General features: G+C 39.6%; 2 protein-coding genes across 2 annotated transcripts; one reads left to right on the top strand and one right to left on the bottom strand.

Moving 5' to 3' along the window:
* The first annotated feature begins 15 nt into the window (after nucleotides 1-15).
* On the top strand, nucleotides 16-5,925 carry mettl17 (methyltransferase like 17). The gene is made up of 14 exons (XM_005728983.1): nucleotides 16-183; nucleotides 1,067-1,208; nucleotides 1,307-1,456; nucleotides 1,558-1,645; nucleotides 1,952-2,033; nucleotides 2,175-2,248; nucleotides 2,331-2,425; nucleotides 2,569-2,639; nucleotides 2,916-3,023; nucleotides 3,128-3,196; nucleotides 3,277-3,327; nucleotides 3,430-3,522; nucleotides 4,344-4,540; nucleotides 5,671-5,925. Exons 1-14 carry the CDS (start codon nucleotides 115-117, stop codon nucleotides 5,762-5,764), a joined length of 1,383 nt encoding a protein of 460 aa, XP_005729040.1. The 5' UTR covers nucleotides 16-114; the 3' UTR covers nucleotides 5,765-5,925.
* Nucleotides 5,926-6,556: 631 nt separating this feature from the next.
* On the bottom strand, nucleotides 6,557-11,514 carry sdr39u1 (short chain dehydrogenase/reductase family 39U, member 1). The gene is made up of 6 exons (XM_005728982.2): nucleotides 11,386-11,514; nucleotides 9,939-10,045; nucleotides 9,559-9,641; nucleotides 9,337-9,458; nucleotides 9,068-9,220; nucleotides 6,557-7,343 (listed from the first exon to the last, which is right to left on the bottom strand). The coding sequence occupies exons 1-6, from the start codon at nucleotides 11,399-11,401 to the stop codon at nucleotides 6,916-6,918; spliced, it is 909 nt and encodes a 302-aa protein (XP_005729039.1). The 5' UTR covers nucleotides 11,402-11,514; the 3' UTR covers nucleotides 6,557-6,915.
* Between the last annotated feature and the right edge of the window lie 5,219 nt (nucleotides 11,515-16,733).

The raw sequence follows: 16,733 nt of genomic DNA, 5'->3' as shown, positions 1-16,733 counted from the left end.
GTGGTCGGAATTATTTTGTTGAAGGATTAGTGGGATTCTAACGTGACACTTTAGGAAGGCTGGATGAAAGTTGATTTTTAAGCCATTTAAACGTAACGGTTAGAAGCAGATGTTATGGTACCGCGTAGATTTAGCGCCTGTGTTCTCTGTCAGAGAACACCTTTGGCGATGCTGGTGTGCCGGGTGAGTACGGATTGATATTACCACTGAATGCAGCTTTTTAATCGCAGAGGTCAGACACATAAGCTATAGAGAACAAAATAGTTTCGGTCTGTACATTTACATTTTAGTTTTGATTTTTGGCATAATATACACCATTTAGTCGTGAATCTACTCTACCTGTCCCCCAGATGTCAGGGCTGCCAACTCTCACTGGTGTAAAACATGATTTCTACGTTCATTCAAACACTGCCCAAACACATCTCTGAATACTACACTGAGGGGATTTTCTGGGGTTATTATCAGCTCAGCATAAAAAATCTCTTGGCTATGTCTTTCTGACATTATAACTGGAGCCAGTAAGGCTGCTGTCTGGTTCCCAGTTACCTTGGACTCAAACATTTCATTAAATAAACTAAAACTGCACTTACTGGCCACTTCATTATTTACACCTTGCTAGCACTGGATAGGCCCTCCTTTTGCCTTCAGAATACTGTGATCATAAGTAGGTGGACATGGTAAGCAACAATACTCGAGTATATTGTTACACAAACAACCACGTCACGTAACATAAATGACTTTTCATCCAAATTTTGATGCTTGGTTTGAATTTCCATAGGTCTTCTTGTCCATGTTTGCATGCCTAAATGCGTTAAGTTGCTGCTATGTGATTAGCTGATGAAATACCTACATTAACAAGCACTCAAACAGTACATGTGCCTAATGTAGTGGCCACTGGATCTTTTGAAAAAATGAAACACAGATTTTGTTTGGTTTCTTTGTTTGTTTGTTTTTTTCTAAAATCTGGCTGTAATTGGATTTCCTGTTTTTTATTTTCCTCATATAATCATATTTTAGTTTAATTCAAAGGTCAGTAAAACAGCATCATTTAAACCTGTTATTTCAGGCAATAAGTGCAGCTACACACCCACAGCCACAGGTAGATTTCCTAAAGGGTGAACCACACAGAAAACACCCAGGTGTGACCAACTTGAAAACTCTACAGCTACCTGAGGAACTCCACGTGGCTGCGCAGTCGATTATTCACAGTAAGCCTAGTGTTGGTAAATCAGTTAATATAACAGATCTTTCTGACCAGCTTCATTGGTTGAAACCCTTTGCCTCTCATCCATCTCTGCATCTGTAGGAGCTCAGGTGAATCAGCTTCCCGAGCGCATTCACAAGCTCACGAACTTCCTGTGGAGCAGGAAACGAGCGGTCGAGGATTTAACTTTGAGGCAGAAAGCTGTGAGCCTGGAGAAAGAACTGTGGGAGAAAGCCATGCAAAAGGGAGGAGGTGGGTGACATATGTATAATTTTTTTAAAAGTAATAATACACATGCAACAAGATCATATCATGCAACAGCTAGAAAAAATAAATATACATTCATTCTGCAGATATAGACGAGCAAGCAATGGAAGACCGCATTAGGAGGAAAGTTCTCTCAGAGCTCCGAAGAACGACATATCACTGGGCACCCACGAAGTAACATGTCATTTAACTACAGTGTTATCCATTATCAGTTTTTCACGTTTCAGTCTGTTCTGAATGCCTCTTTGTTATATTTACTGATTCCTAAAGGAGAAAAAGCCTCTTTTACCCATAATAGGAGAAGCTAAAACTGCGATTTATGACAAATGCTGAACATTTTATACCTTTAACAGACTTAAGATGCTTTCTTTAGATAAACTCAGTGAATGGTTGCGCTCCACCATGATCCATCCTGAAGTTGTAGTTTTGGTCCTTAAATTTGACGTGCAGTAGATTTACAAGTATCTCACTGTGTTTCAGGTACGATGAAGAGCTCGGCGTGGTCTACATGGCAGCTCGACTTGCTGGCGGTTACGCTGCAGTGAGGAGAGCTCTGAATGAGGTAGCAAAGTGCTGTGGAGGCGATCGGCTTACGTGGTGATACAGGGAGCTTCCTTTTTAAGAATCGCTTGAATCCAAGCACAAGTTGTTTTTTGTGGTTAAACTCAGTTATACCTGCAGTTTTTTCCCCCTCATCATTTAGATAAAGAAGAGGGATCCCTCCTTTGCTCCTCACACTCTCCTGGATTTTGGTTCTGGGTTAGGAACAGTTGTCTGGTTAGTGTGCAACACTAGTAAAACATGTAAATGCTTTAGTCTGAATAGCTAAACTAAGTTTATAATCTGGCCGTTTCCTCAGGGCATCTCACGCATGCTGGGGTGACTCTTTGAAGGAGATGGTGTGTGTGGACAGCTCAGGGCCAATGAACATTTTGGCAGAACAACTTCTGAAAGGTAGACACACATGTAGACAATTTATTTTTGTTTCTTTATGTGAAATACAGATGTTAATAAGAACTGACTGGATTGTATTATTATTATTATTATTATTATTATTATTATTATTATTATTATCTTTTTTTTTTTTAATTGAGCAGGTGATGACGAAAGAGCTGAACCCTGCATCAAACAAGTATATTTCAGGCAGTTTCTCCCTGTCTCTCCTAAGGTAAAACTCCCTCAGCTTTTATTTAAGTCACAATGTGTTCACTGTCAAGAATTTTAAAAAATCAGTATGTTATTAAAAATGTATATGCAATATTCTAGACTTCAATTCTGGGTTATACATGGATTTTAAAAATATTTTTAGTTGTTGTTCTAGAAAAGAACACAAACAGACAAAATCAAAAAATAAAGAAAATCCCAATATTTTTGATTTGCTGTCATTAATGTTCCAGATAATCTCAACAACTGGAAATCCTGACCATCCTTTTTCTCCTTTCAGGTGCAGTTTGATTTAGTCACTGCAGCTTTTACCCTCTCAGAGCTGCCAAATGTGAAAGACCGAGAGGATGCAGCATTCACTCTTTGGAGAAAGACAAGCTCATATCTGGTGAGATCAAAGAAAGATACAACTTAAGAAAATCATTGGTGAGCCTCTGGTGTTTAAAAGGAAACAGAAAAAAAAACTATTAATCGTTGCATTTTATGTTCTAGGTGCTGGTGGAAAATGGGACCAAAGAGGGCCATCAGATACTCATGGAAGCCAGAGATACTTTATTGAAGGTATTTAAACACACTGGATAAGACAGCAGTTCACAATAGTTGTTATTGATCAAACTAAATTGTTGGTTTTCTGACTCCAGAAACAAGAGAAGACCGTTTATGACTCCAGGCCAGCATCAGTGTTTGCTCCAGTAAGTTTAACACCCAGTAGATTTAATTAAAAGTCATACTTAGAGCCATTAGTTTCTCAGTCTTATTGCGCGTCTATTCATTCATTTATTTATTTATTTTAGTGTCCACATGAACTGGTGTGTCCCAAACTGGCCCATGAGCCCGTCACACCCTGCAACTTCCAGCAGCATTACCAACCTCTGTCTCTACCCAGGGTAAGACTCAACTGTCTATGTCTGTTTACAGCTTTTCACTTTAAATGGGATCTAATCTGTTAATTACCAGGTCTCTTTCTTTTTATTCTTGGACTCCACCGGAGCAGCATTGCATGAATTTTAAATTATCCTTATTGTCCTAAGACAACACTGGTGAATGAGTGCTTGAGTAGTACCAGCTAATATAGTCAGGCTCACCTCAACGCACAGCTGGTGCTCTGCAACAGGTCTCCTGGAGAGGGGCTGGACTCTCAGTCTAGAGTTGCCCTCAGAGAAAGATGGCAAGCAGTGGTGGGTATACAGTTATGGTCACAAGCTCTAGTGACAAAAAGATCACAGATAGAAGCAGTAGAAATCAACTACCTCCGCAGGGTGGCTCACTGTTGTCATTTGGGAGTCCTTTCTGAGGGCTTCAGAGTACATCCGCAACTCGAAAGGAGCCAGCTGAGGGTTTTTGAGGATCTGACTAGGATATGACCTGGACACCTCCTTGGTGAGGCATTTTGAGCATATTCTACTTAGAGAATCTCTCGGACAGACCCACGAGATTATGCCTCAGCTGCTTTGGGAACACATCGGATGAGCTGGAAGGGTGATGGGAGGAGAGGAAGTTCTGAGGCTTTTCTTCTTAGAATGCTGGTCCTGCAAACCAACAACTTCATAACTTTTTCTTCTTGTTGCCTTTTAAGTATTATTAATTTACACTTGTCTTATATTTGTTGCTGACAGAAAGTGCTATATATGCAAACATGTTTTGTTTTGTGTTTTTTCAGATAAATGCTGAATGAATTCCATATCAACCCTTTTTTTTTCTTTTCCAGCACAATGACCGTCAGATCGAGAAGTTCAGCTACCTAATTTTGAGGCGGACAGAAGCAGTGGAGGAAGGCACAAAGGGTGTGGAGTGGGCCAGGCTGATTGCACCAGTGCTGCGCAGAACGAGGCATGTCCACTGTCGCATGTGTTGCCCGGACGGACAGCTACAGCACATGGTGGTGACAGCCCGTAAACACAGCAGGTAAAAAGAAAAATAAGTGTCACACAAATTCATCAGCTGCAGAATAGGTTTAGTCCTTTTCCTTAAATGCTAGCATAGAGCAGGGGTGGGCAACTCCAGGCCTCAAGGGCCGGTGTCCTGCAGGTTTTAGATATCACCCTGGGTCAACACACCTGAAATAAAATGATTAGTTCATTACCAGCCCTCTGGAGAACTTCAAGACATGTTGAGGAGTCATTTAGCCATTTAAATCAGCTGTGTGGGCTCAAGGATGCATCTAAAACCTGCAGCACACTGGCCCTTGAGGCCTGGAGTTGCCCATCTCTGGCATAGAGAGATGAAGACAAAATGCACTCTATAGGAGAGAGAAGACAAAAGGTACTGACATTCAGTAGTGACAGGTGAGTGCATTGGGAGGGAAAAGAAGAGAGTGAAGAAGAACTGCTCAGTGCATCATGGGAAGTCCCCCAGCAGTCTGACAAAAGGATTCTTCAGGGTCACCAGACTCGGCTCAGGTTTCATCAAAAAGAAACGTTTGAAGTCTAATTTTATAATCGAGAGGATATCAGTCCTGAATCCAGAGATATTAAGACTCTAGGTCAGATCGGATACCATAGGGTTTTTAGGATATGATGTTAGGGACCAGGTGCATTAAAATAAACTAAGAAGAAATACGTCATTAAAATGCTTATTAGGGCTGCGTACTGTTTGAATTTGATTCAGTGTTGGGGCCACGCAGTTCATCAACAACGTTTTCTAAAATTAACAAAACTCCTCGGGTGTTTAAAGATTTCCTAGACACAGGTAGGTACGCAGGAAAGATGCGGGAAATACAGAAAGAGAGAATGAGGGAAGGAAATGCAGCAAAAGATCTGGCTTGCTTGGACTTCAAACTGGGGAATTGCTGATCAAATTTTGCTATAATTCTGAATTATGTGATCCGAAAATGTGTCAGAACTAGACCAAATGGAGCAGAAATTCATTGTAAACCTTCTGTATGTCATAATAATCGATACTCTGTGCTACAGGCAGTTGCTGGATATTCTTATTGCTTTTTGTTGTTTGTTTTATTGTCACTGATGGACTTATTTGACTGTTTTGTTTTGGATTTTTTCTGTTTAATTGTTCTATTTCAATGTCATTTTAATCAGAGATATGTACCGCTGCGCTCGGAGCAGTGACTGGGGAGATCAAATGCCGATCATTCGGGGTGTAGAGGAAGACGTCAACAGTGATTCAGAGTGACGATTCAGCCGTGAAGACAGACTGTGGAAACATACGATACATCGTGAAACTGATAATACTTTGATTTATAGACAAAGGAGCTGCAAATTACATATACATTTCCTCTCTGCAGTTTTCTTTATTGTGTACCACCTCCAATAAACCATTATATTTTTAAGTGTGATGCTCTTTGGACTGAAATATGTCTTTTAAAAAGTATTTTGAAATTGAATTTACCTTGAAGCATTTCATTTTCAATGCGGTCCAAACAAACCTTAAAGTTGTTTATTCAGCAGAACAATACATAACATGAGCTTTATGTATTTTTTTGGTAACATAACATTTCACAGCCTTAAAATAAAAAGGGTAAAATTTCTTTTTGCACGTTTCCGTGTTGCAGGTTAATTCAGTGACACTGTGAGACTCAAAGTGAGATTTCAGCAACATTTTTAATTTACTGCAGGCCACAAAAAAGATCCAGTAAACTTGATTAACCTAGACTTATGTAAACGACTATTTAAAAAAAAATAAAAATAAAAAGACTCCAGGCTATGACCTGTAGATCCAATAATTGTTTCGGTGCTTCACCATCTGTAATGTGGTCATGTGGTTATTTATATTACTAACCACTGTGTCACTGACAATTTTTTTTTTTTTTTGCATTAATTAGGAGTTAATAACAATAAACACGGTCACTAGTTGCAGCATTAACGGCTAGATGTACAACCATCCAAGATTATCTTCTGTAGCTCTGTTCATGAGTTTGAACGAAAGGAGCAAAAGCTGCTAAAGGAGAAAGTTTAGACACATCTGTTATCAAGACTCAACTCTGTCAGATTTATTTTACAGAAACACTTCCGTATCAACAATCATGTCCCAGTGCTTTCTAAATGTAAGCAAAGGCTTAAAGCCGCTTGTTATTGTCCCGAATGCGGAGAAACGCTTTAAAGCAAAGCATGACATTTTATTTAAAACAGTTTTTCAAACATGATCCCATAACTGCTCTTTAGCAATATGAGAAACAACAGTTCATCAGTACACAGATCTGATGAATAAGTAATTTACAACAGTCTTTTACTGAGTCATGATCCTGGGATTCATTTTCAATGACTCGTTTAGGCTCATTTGTTTATTCTTGTATTACAGTAAAAATGAACCGCCGTACTCTCTTGTTAATTAACAATCTCCTTCAAAGCTGAGGTCAAGTCAGGGTAGTTGTACTGAAATCCAGACTCCAAAGTCCTCTTAGGTATGACTTTCTGACCTTGAGTAAGGATCACGGCCCTCTCCGAACCCAGCAGGGCGTTCATGACAAAGCCAGGTACAGGAAAGATGGTGGGCCGCCTCAAGACCCGACCCAATTCTTTAGTGAATTCATAGTTGGTGTTGAGAGCCGGAGCGACTCCGTTGAACACTTGTGGTGATGAGGAGGGTGGAGTGTCAGCAGGGGGCTCCAGTGCGCGGACAATGATTCCTGCCAGGTCTGAAACGTGGATCCAGGGAAATGGTTGTCTTCCAGATCCCAGGGTACCCCCGAGGCCGAGCCAGAACGGCAGCAGCATCTGCTTCATGGCCCCACCATCACGACCCAGCACTGCCCCTGGGGAATGCATGGAAAATAAGAAAGCACATGTTTTTCACTGCAGCCATTTTAACTTGTTTAATGATGATTTACTGGGACACTCTTTATAACTGAGAAACCATTAGTTCAAGCTTATGTTGTTCATTCAGTCAATCTAGTCAGATTATCTGCCGTGAAATGGCCCACGAGATAAAATTTTAATTCATGCTATAAAAACTGAAAAAGATAAAAAGTAATACAGAGATAAGATACTTTAAATCTTCACATGTTGTGTATGCATGTACAAAATGCAAAAGTTTAACAGACTGATGGTCTTTTAAAGTTTTTCTTTGGATGGTGGTAGCCTTTTCACTCTTTTTATTCTAGTTCTTGTACCCGATCGTCTTCAAAGGAAAGGTTTTTGCCCCAATTACTTTCTTTAGTTTGTTAAACCAGTTAACACTGACCTGTGAATCATTCAAGCATGAAAAAGGCACCCAATTCAAGAAATGAACCACTGTTTTTAAAAATGTATCCTTAGGCACTTTGTTATTAGAAGCCAGTCATAAAAACAAAATTTTTTCCACATTTCTTTAAGTCGATTTAGTCAATCTCTGAAAAATGCCAAGGATAACATATTTTGACAGGCATAAAAATTATATTTTTGGTGATTCCAAAATAACTATGAGCAGAACACTTAGGCTATGTTCACACTGCAGGCGAACGCGCATCAAATCAGACTTTTTTTGATCCTATCCGACTCATATCCGATCATGGTATGACAGCTTGAACGGCACAAACCCAATATTTTCAAATCCGACCTAGGTCACTTTCGTATGTGGTACTGAATCCATTACATATCTGATGTTTTAGAAAGCGACTGCTGTTTGAATGGTCATTTTGCATTTAATCTGTCTTTTACATCACTGACACAAGACGGACGCCAATTATCAGCGCTAGAGAAGACAAACGAGAAAGCATGGTGGCCGTTGTTAAAGCACGGGCTCGCTTTTTTCTCAGTTTCCTTCTTTCTCTATTTAATTTGTCAAAATTCTGTCGGTTACGACTGTGCAGAAATTGATAGACTGCTGCAACAACACCTACTAGCTCTGTAGCCGCCATTTTTACTTCCGCAAACAGAGCGCGTTGTGTGTGACATCTTCTTTTGTGCATGTGGACCACTTTGAGGGCCATGAACCGTTCACACTAGAGCGCATTTGCTGTCACATTTTATTTGTAGTGTGAACAACCAGAAAGAAAAAAAAATCGGATTTGATCAAAAAATTGCAATTGAGCATTAACACCTGCAGTGTGAACTACAGGTTACACTTACAAATTATGAAGAAACTAGACGTGAGGACAAAAGGAGAAGTGGCAGGCCTAAAGAAACCATCTACAGCAGACGAACAGGATCTGAAAGCCATGTTCTTAAGAAATAGGAAAAAAATCCAGCAAAGACCTTAAATAGGACCAGAGAGATGCATGTGGCCCTTCATCTGATCCATTTAGACCAGGGGTAAGCAATTCCAGGCCAGGTTTTAGATCTTACCTTGGGTCAACACACCCGAATCACATGATTAGTTTGTTACCAGGCCTCTGGAGAACTTCAGGACATGTTGAGGAGCTAATTTAGCCAGCTGTGTTGGTTCCAGGACACATCTAAAACCTGCAGAGACACCGGCCCTCGAGGCCTGGAGTTGCCCACCCCTGATTTAGACAGATTCAGAATGGACAATAAACATAAGCATGTGCCGTATACAAACCAGGCCGGATGATGACTTGTTTGGTGGTTTTTGCCACATTTTCAGGAAGTAGTGCTGCTGCTTCCCACTCTTTGACAAGTCTTGAGAGAAGGTCAAACGGAGTCCATTCACTGTCTTCTGTGTATTGAGCTGTTAGACTGGGTTTATAGCAAGCTGTGTCATGAAAACAAACAAACGAACAATAAGCAATAATAGAATTACTATCTATATTATCAATGAGTTCATCTGATCTGCTGTGCTGAGTAGAATCTCACTTATTAAATGCTTACCTACACCTGACACCAGCACCCAAGAGTGAGGAGGACTGGAGGAAGCAGCGATGGCTTGAGAAAGAGCTTTAGTTGTGTCAACGCGACTGGAGAACAAGTCTTTTTTGTAGCTTTCATTCCACCTTCAAAACAGAACCCAAGGAAAGAAACAGTGACAATCCCTGTAAATGCATTAAAATGCTGCAGATATTAGGATGGACTCTTTGATTATTTATTTCTCACCATCGCAGTGGGTTTATGAGATTCTCTCCAGCCAAGTTGACGGCACCCTCACACGGTGGGAGACCCTGAGACTCCAGCTCACCCTGCAGGAGCAGAGAGGAAGAAACATAAAGATGTTTAGAAATGTCACTGGATCTGTAAACTATCCCCCTTCCACATTTATCAGTTTGTACGTCTCTGTCTGTACAGTTTGTACATACTGAATTTCCCGGAGGAACCAACACGAGGGATTAATAAATTTCTTCTCCCTCTCTAATCTCAGTCCTTCAAACCATCAGGCATCAGCTCCAGTATGATGTTTCGTTAACAGTGATGAATCAACAGGTCCTAAAATGAGCTTTAGGTTTGCCCTTTTACTTTGTATTAACTTTAGGTCATACCCATGTTATCTTCCCTGGACCAGGCTGGCGTGATATCAGTGTCACCTCATGACCTTTGTCCCTAAGTAGGCGGGTAAGCTCACGGCCAACGAAGCCAGATCCCCCTCCTACAAGAGGACAAGGAACAAAACAAAAGGAACAAACTGAAAAACAAAAGCCGCACACTTCCTCCAACTTAGAAACTGTGATTCGTACAAGTGTGTAAAGAAAGTACTGTATAAAGATTTAAAATTCCATGTCACAGCTGACCTCTGTCGTCTACTTCAGGTGACACTAATGCAATGCTATATGGGATTTTTTGAAACTAGGTTTCTAACTGCTGTTTGTATTGACAACATGCAGCTACATAAGGAATAATATATGAGCATTTTAAATATCAAGTTAGCGCTGACGATTTCTTCAAGGTTAAATAAGGTCAAACTTTGATAAAATGCATCTTTAAAACAGCTTAAAATGCTACTGTCTTTGTTTGTATTGGGAACATTTAGGAAATGATACAGGTAACTGGGGATTGTAAATGTCAAACATAATTTGTATCCAAATATCATATCACATTTTACCTATGACCTCATTTTTACATTTCACATCTACCTTTCTTTCTAATTCACCCCAAAATTTATTCACTTTCCTGCACTACAAACTCCTTAAAGTACATTTTAAAAGAAGAAAATTGCATGAATATATATAAAATACAATACTATTTTCTTAAAAGAAAATTAATATTCCAGATAGTGAGCTGCTTTGTTGGAGGTTTGCATTCTCTGAGTGCTTCTTCTTTTACAATTACACTCATGTAAGTTTTTTTCTTTTTCTTAATTACTCTTTAAAATCTGATTTATTTTATCATATCGTGCTTTAATTTTTTTTTTTAACGTTTTACGTTCAATTTAAGATTACACTCAGTTTTAACTGCTGTAACAAAGGAAAGTCGCAACTTTCAAAAAACCCTTTTTGCTCATGACGTTAAGGTGGCTTTGGGTCAACTTTATTCTCGTTTTTGCAGTTTAACTTAAAGAGAACTATTTCTATTATTTAGCCGATTTTTACAGATGTAAATAAAGGGTGAAAAATAACTAACTAACCAAGCAACTAAATAAATACATAGAAACGCTTCAAAATTAGGTGAGTCAGGCATGCGTGGTGCGCATGCGTATTGTACATGCTTACAAAACATTGCTTTGTGCATTACCTGAGCTCAACAAACTCAACTATGAAACACACCATAAGCACACAGATTTAGCACGCTTTCTCAAAGCTCTCAGGCTCTGTTCGCAATAGTGCTACAGCCCAACATAATGCACAAGTACAAACTCACTAATGGATATAAGGCACTTCATTATTTGCCTCAACGTAAACATTAGCTGTAAGCTATCTGAAAGCGTAATGTCACTCTGACCTTTCCGAGCAACTTTAAAAAAACGTGTTACTTTTTAAAAACTGTACATACCTATTAAAATTCTCATGGCCGGAAGCTTGCCCTTTAACCTTGAGTTATATCTCTGAACCCCACCGTACAGTCCCTTTTCTTCTTCTTCTTCTTTTACGTATTATTGGCGGTTGGCAAACAACTGATTGGTGCATTACCGCCACCACTAGTATGGAATGTGGACTGGAATGACGCCTGGTAACTCTTACTTCCAGAATCCTTTTTGCAATAGGTCAACCAGATCCAATTTCATTTTCATATTAATAAGGTTTTAGGATAATTGTCTCCTCTCCACCTGATATTTCAGACAGTGCAATATCACAAACTCTATAGTTTCTGTGTCTCCACAGAAGGCACATTCCCCCGTATTATGTTTCCCAATCAAGAATAATGTAGCATTTAACCCAGTATGTCCAAATCTCAATCTCGATATGACCATCTCCTCTCTCCTGCTCCTTCCAGTGGTCTTCATTTCTCCTACCCCCCTTTGTATTGTACACAACCACCGTCCTCTCCTTTCCTCCTCCCACTGCTTTTGCCATCTATCCCTCATTTCTTGCCGTATGATACTCTTCACTTCAGCTTGACCAAAACTAACAGCCAGGTCAACTGTCCCATGTTTTGTGGCTTGCTTCGCCGCTCTGTCTGCCATTTCATTCCCCATTATTCCATAATGGGCTGGAATCCATAGAAACACAACTGTAAGACCCATCATGTTTATCCTGAACAGTGTTTGCTGAATTTCTGCTAGAATATCTGCTCTCGCATCTGAGTGACTACCTTGTAAACTAAGCAATGATGCTCTTGAGTCTGAACAAACAATAGCTTTTAATGGCCTCATATCTTCCACCCACTGAACCGCCAACAGAATTGCAAGCAGTTCTCCAGTGAATACTGACAGTGTATCAGTGATCCTTTTTTCTATTTTAACCATGAACTCTGGGACCACAACTGCTACACCACTTTGACTGGCTGAATCCTTAGATGCATCTGTATATAATTGAACACAACCATAAAACTGGTCAATGTAAGCCTGCGTATAAGAGTTTAAAATAAATGCCCCATCCTTAGTCTTCTTATCCAGTAGAGTGAAATCAACTTTGGCTTCAGGAAGTATCCAGGGAGATATTGCTGGTAACAAAACTCGTCCAACTGATCCAGTTTAAATTCACTTGCTCTTCCACCCACAATCCACCCAAAGCTCTTTGATTTCCGCCTTTCTTTCTCCCAGCAAGGGTTAAGAACTGCTTGTGGTGGGTGATCCTGTCCATGGCCTTGAAGATTTGCCCAATAATTAAGTACAAGTTGTGTTCTTCTCAGTCCTAGAGGCATCTCCCCCATCTCCACCTCCCTCCTCTCCTTCTCCAGCTGCTCTGTTATCAAACTGTAATTTCAGCGAGTTTGGACCAATCGGCGTTCCGTACTTCAGCCACGCAAACACGTCATTTTGTAGTTCACAGTTGGCTTGGCCGAAATCGGAATTCTTTAGTAACAGCTGACACCTGCTGGTTTTAATGATGCGATGTCGTTCCTTTTCAAATTTAAAGGAATAATATGAGATATAACCCCAAACTTTTTTAGCTTTAAGTACTAAAAGTTTAACTCACACCGCCTCTGACGTAACTACAGCATCCGAATGAGAAATGTTTACCCTTGATTAGGTAAGAAATTAGGTAATATTAGGCAATAAGTTATTAATGTAGCAGATCATAGTTAAAACAAACAAAAACAGGAATATGAGTGAAATAAAAATGCCATTTATGGTATCATTTTCTGCTAATTAAAGGGTAATACAAAACGTAAATATTACAATAGCGCCATGGGCCACAGTCCAACATCAACAAAAGCTAAACAAAAATCTTAACAACAGTAACAGCAATAATAATTTAATGTTGTTATTTATGTTAGCCACACACACACACACACACACACGGTCATAATGCACACCGCCATGTTTGCCAAAAAAACCAAACACAGCATATCAACACAAACATCTCATACCAGCTGTTGGTGGTAGAGGGGGGTAACAATTTGAGGACTGTTTTGCGGCCACAGGACCTGTGCACCTTGCATTCACTGTGCTAATCAAAAGTATTTTAGGGTCAAATAAGAAGTAATCGGTCCCATAGCTACAGCTTGGCAGCAAATCTGCAACAGAATGGCTAAAAAAAGATGTTGCATTGGCTCAGTCAAAGTCCAGGCTGCAACCTTATTAAAATATTGTAGCAGGACCTTCAGAGAGCTGTGCATAAAAGTTTGCCTGCTAACGTCAGTTAGCTGAAGCAACACCGTAAGGATTCCTCCAAAATGACGTGAGAGATTGATAAAGTCATGTGGAAAATGTACTGTATGCCACTGTATTTATTTTCCTTACTTGTATATTCAGGCTGTGCCTCTATGCTGCTATTTTATGTCATTATGTTTACATTTCGGTAGTAATGTGTTTCAGTAATAATATGCAGGATGCGTATTAAAGAGAAGATGTCTTGAAAGTATACTGTTAAACGATGTTTTTATTTTTATGCGGCACAGGCAAACCCGGAAGCTGCTTGCTTGACGGCAGAGAGCAGGAGACACGTGGTTTGATAAAGAGATAAATTGCGGCTCGGGCTCATTAACGACCTCTCTTCCTTGTTGCGGTGATGCAGGTCGGACGTGAGGTGCTGGAGAGACGAGAACTGACGAGGTGACACCTTGTTTTACTCTAAATGTTTACATTTAGCGATGATTCACTTCGTTATTGTCGCAGGTGTCGTGTTTATATTTATGCGTTTGCGCGTTTATTTCCGCACATTGTTAGCTCGCAGCTTCAGTAGCGCCAAATGCACCTCGTGGTTTCTGCTGATGAGGAAAATGCAGCTGAATATTAAACGATGGATACGAGGGACTGATGCAATTTAGGCTTTGATTGGGAGTCCAGTTAACTTTAAGGTGCTGGGGCTGTGTTCTGTAATGTTATAACAGTTTAGGTTGATGTGTTTGAGGTTAATGACTCTCATAGGAGGAAGACCTGTGGGTCAGGGTTGGTGTGTACTTCAAACATCACATACAAAACGATCTAAATGAAGCTGGCTTGCTTCACCGAGAACTGAACTAAACTGATTAAAATTGGAAGTTAATTTTAGTTGCGTCAAACAAGACAATACCCGTGCATAAGACCTCCGTGCTACTATGTTGGGTCAACTAACGTCCACTATGACCTTCATAAGTAACAAAGTTAAAACTAATATAAAGGTCAAGCACTAAGGCCTTGTTTACAAAGGGTATAATCCGTTTTATTAAGAACTTGAGGAGTCGGCGTGTTCCCTTTGTTTATGCTTGTAAAACAAAGGGTTTCCTGTCTTGTCCTATCTGAGAGTGTAAATTCCTAAATGAGCTAAATAGGTTCTGTAAGTTCTAAACATTGCTGTAATATTTACCAAAATCACAAGCTGAATGTTCAGTTCACACATTTTAAAATGCATCAACTAAACAGTGCATTATATTAAAAAAATAAGAAATTATTTTACTCTTAGCTTTATCACACTAGGCCCATTAATTGAGTTGTGCCATTTCAGTTCTCATCCTATACCTGCTGCAGATGCAGACTTGCCAGCTTTTAGTCAAACCTTGATGATGAGTTGCATGTGAGTCCGTGTTTCACCTGAAACCTCATGATTATCTTTCACTGCACTGATGGGTTTGACAGTAAGGGCGCAGGTCAGGCACTCTGGTGTGTAAATGCACAGTTAAGCTAATCTTATGTTCCTTTTCTCTTTCAGGATTTCAGAACCTGGGTGTGTCCAAGGTAAGGTTTCTTCAGTTTGTTTGCTGAAATTGTATCACAATATCTGTTGGTTTAAAAGTGTGGAGATTCCAAGCTTTAGATTCAAGATTCAAGGTGTTTAATGTCATGTGTCCAAAGAAAAAAGGCATTTCTCTGTGCAAATGAAATTGTTTCTTTGCCGTCCACCCTCAGATGCTGGTTAAGATATACAATAGAAATAGAGCAGATAAAATACAAATGGTACAAATAAATAAAGACAGAAAAGGAGATAAAATTAAGAAATTTAAGATGCTGAAGTCAGGTGGTCTATAGTCAAAATTTAACTAGGGTCAAATTCTGCTGGATAATTTCTTTGACCTTTTGAAATTAAATGGTTAATGCAATCCACTCTGGATATCAAAATCCAGCCCATAATCTGTATTTAATGGCCAATAAGCTTGCATCACAAAGGAACCGTATTATCTAATAGCCTGTTTTCATTAGTCCCTATTTGGGTCAGGACACTTTTTAGGGTTTTCTGTTAGGTGATAGTACCTGGTACTTTTTATTTTTAGTACTAACTCAACCGGGGCACCAAGCAATCGAGGCAGAAATATGAAAATGTGTCCATAGATGTGACGTCAGACTGCGTGTCACTGATTGGCTAGTCAGTGATGCATGAAGTTAGCAAAGCCATTAAGTTGATGACTTTAAATTAACTTAGGTTAACATTAAAGTGTTACTTAGTCTGTGCAGTATGTTTTTAGATCGTGGTGTACTAAAAATGTGTAACCAGAGTTTAGTACAACATAGTTAAAATGCACCCTTTTTTTTTTTTTTTTTTTAAAACACTCTAAAGTGATTGTAATGCTGAATTAATGCCTTTGAGGCTCTATTAATATTATTTTCTTTGTTTGACAGGTGATGGATCCTTCATGAGCTCTGGCTGCTGGGTTTCCTCAGGTGGAAATGTTGTGATTTTAACCTGTTAGCAGTCGGACGTACCGCCCACGGTACATTGGATGGTTTAGGGGACTAATTGGTTACGTACAAAAACTTATCAAAAAAGAAGCTAAACATGTTATATATATTTGGAAAGCTGAGATTCTCGTGATTCGAACGATGTAAAGCATTTCAAGATAGAATCAACATAGCAGGTACAATTAGTGTTTATGTCAGGCTGCCAACATCGAAAAAAAACAATAACAATAAGGTCTGTACTCACATATAAAGCCCCTGTTAGTCCACTGGTTCATAATATTCCAACAAAAACGGTGTAGTTAGACTGCCAAGAGTCCAGGCAATCCAAATCAGTCCAATATTTAGTCTCTGAGACATTTATATGTTGATAAACATCCACTGAATGTAATAGTATTGTTTCAAAGTAGCCGGCGAATAATCCTATTTTCGGTGCTTCCTGAAGCATTAGCAGCTCTTGACATGTAAATATTCCGGGTATTTTGATCTCAAAATGGCCGCTGACCTCTGCACTTTCGATTGACACCTCATTTGAACCAATGGGTGCTTCACACAGGTGTGAACAAGCAGCGATAGCCAAACACAGCTGGTGGTCAGCGGTCTGGCCAGCCCCCCTTTGATGGGCAGTAACTTCTTCCAATTGTGG

The sequence above is a fragment of the Pundamilia nyererei genome, unplaced genomic scaffold (assembly GCF_000239375.1).
Source record: "Pundamilia nyererei isolate P.nyererei 1_Seehausen unplaced genomic scaffold, PunNye1.0 scaffold00031, whole genome shotgun sequence".
Lineage (NCBI taxonomy): Eukaryota > Metazoa > Chordata > Actinopteri > Cichliformes > Cichlidae > Pundamilia > Pundamilia nyererei.
The sequence above is the reverse complement of the archived record's forward strand: the minus strand, read 5'-3'. Positions and strand labels throughout refer to the sequence as shown.

Bases quoted from the DNA above. Each gene is read 5' to 3' on its own strand.
- mettl17 (XM_005728983.1), top strand. From the start codon at position 115: ATGGTACCGCGTAGATTTAGCGCCTGTGTTCTCTGTCAGAGAACACCT. The intron at 1,209-1,306 runs GTAAGCCTAGTG...CTGCATCTGTAG, and splicing joins TGCGCAGTCGATTATTCACA to GAGCTCAGGTGAATCAGCTT. The intron at 2,249-2,330 runs GTTAGTGTGCAA...CCGTTTCCTCAG, and splicing joins GGGTTAGGAACAGTTGTCTG to GGCATCTCACGCATGCTGGG.
- sdr39u1 (XM_005728982.2), bottom strand. The intron at 9,642-9,938 runs GTATGACCTAAA...CTGCTCCTGCAG, and splicing joins GTCCAGGGAAGATAACATGG to GGTGAGCTGGAGTCTCAGGG. The intron at 9,221-9,336 runs GTAAGCATTTAA...TTCATGACACAG, and splicing joins GGTGCTGGTGTCAGGTGTAG to CTTGCTATAAACCCAGTCTA.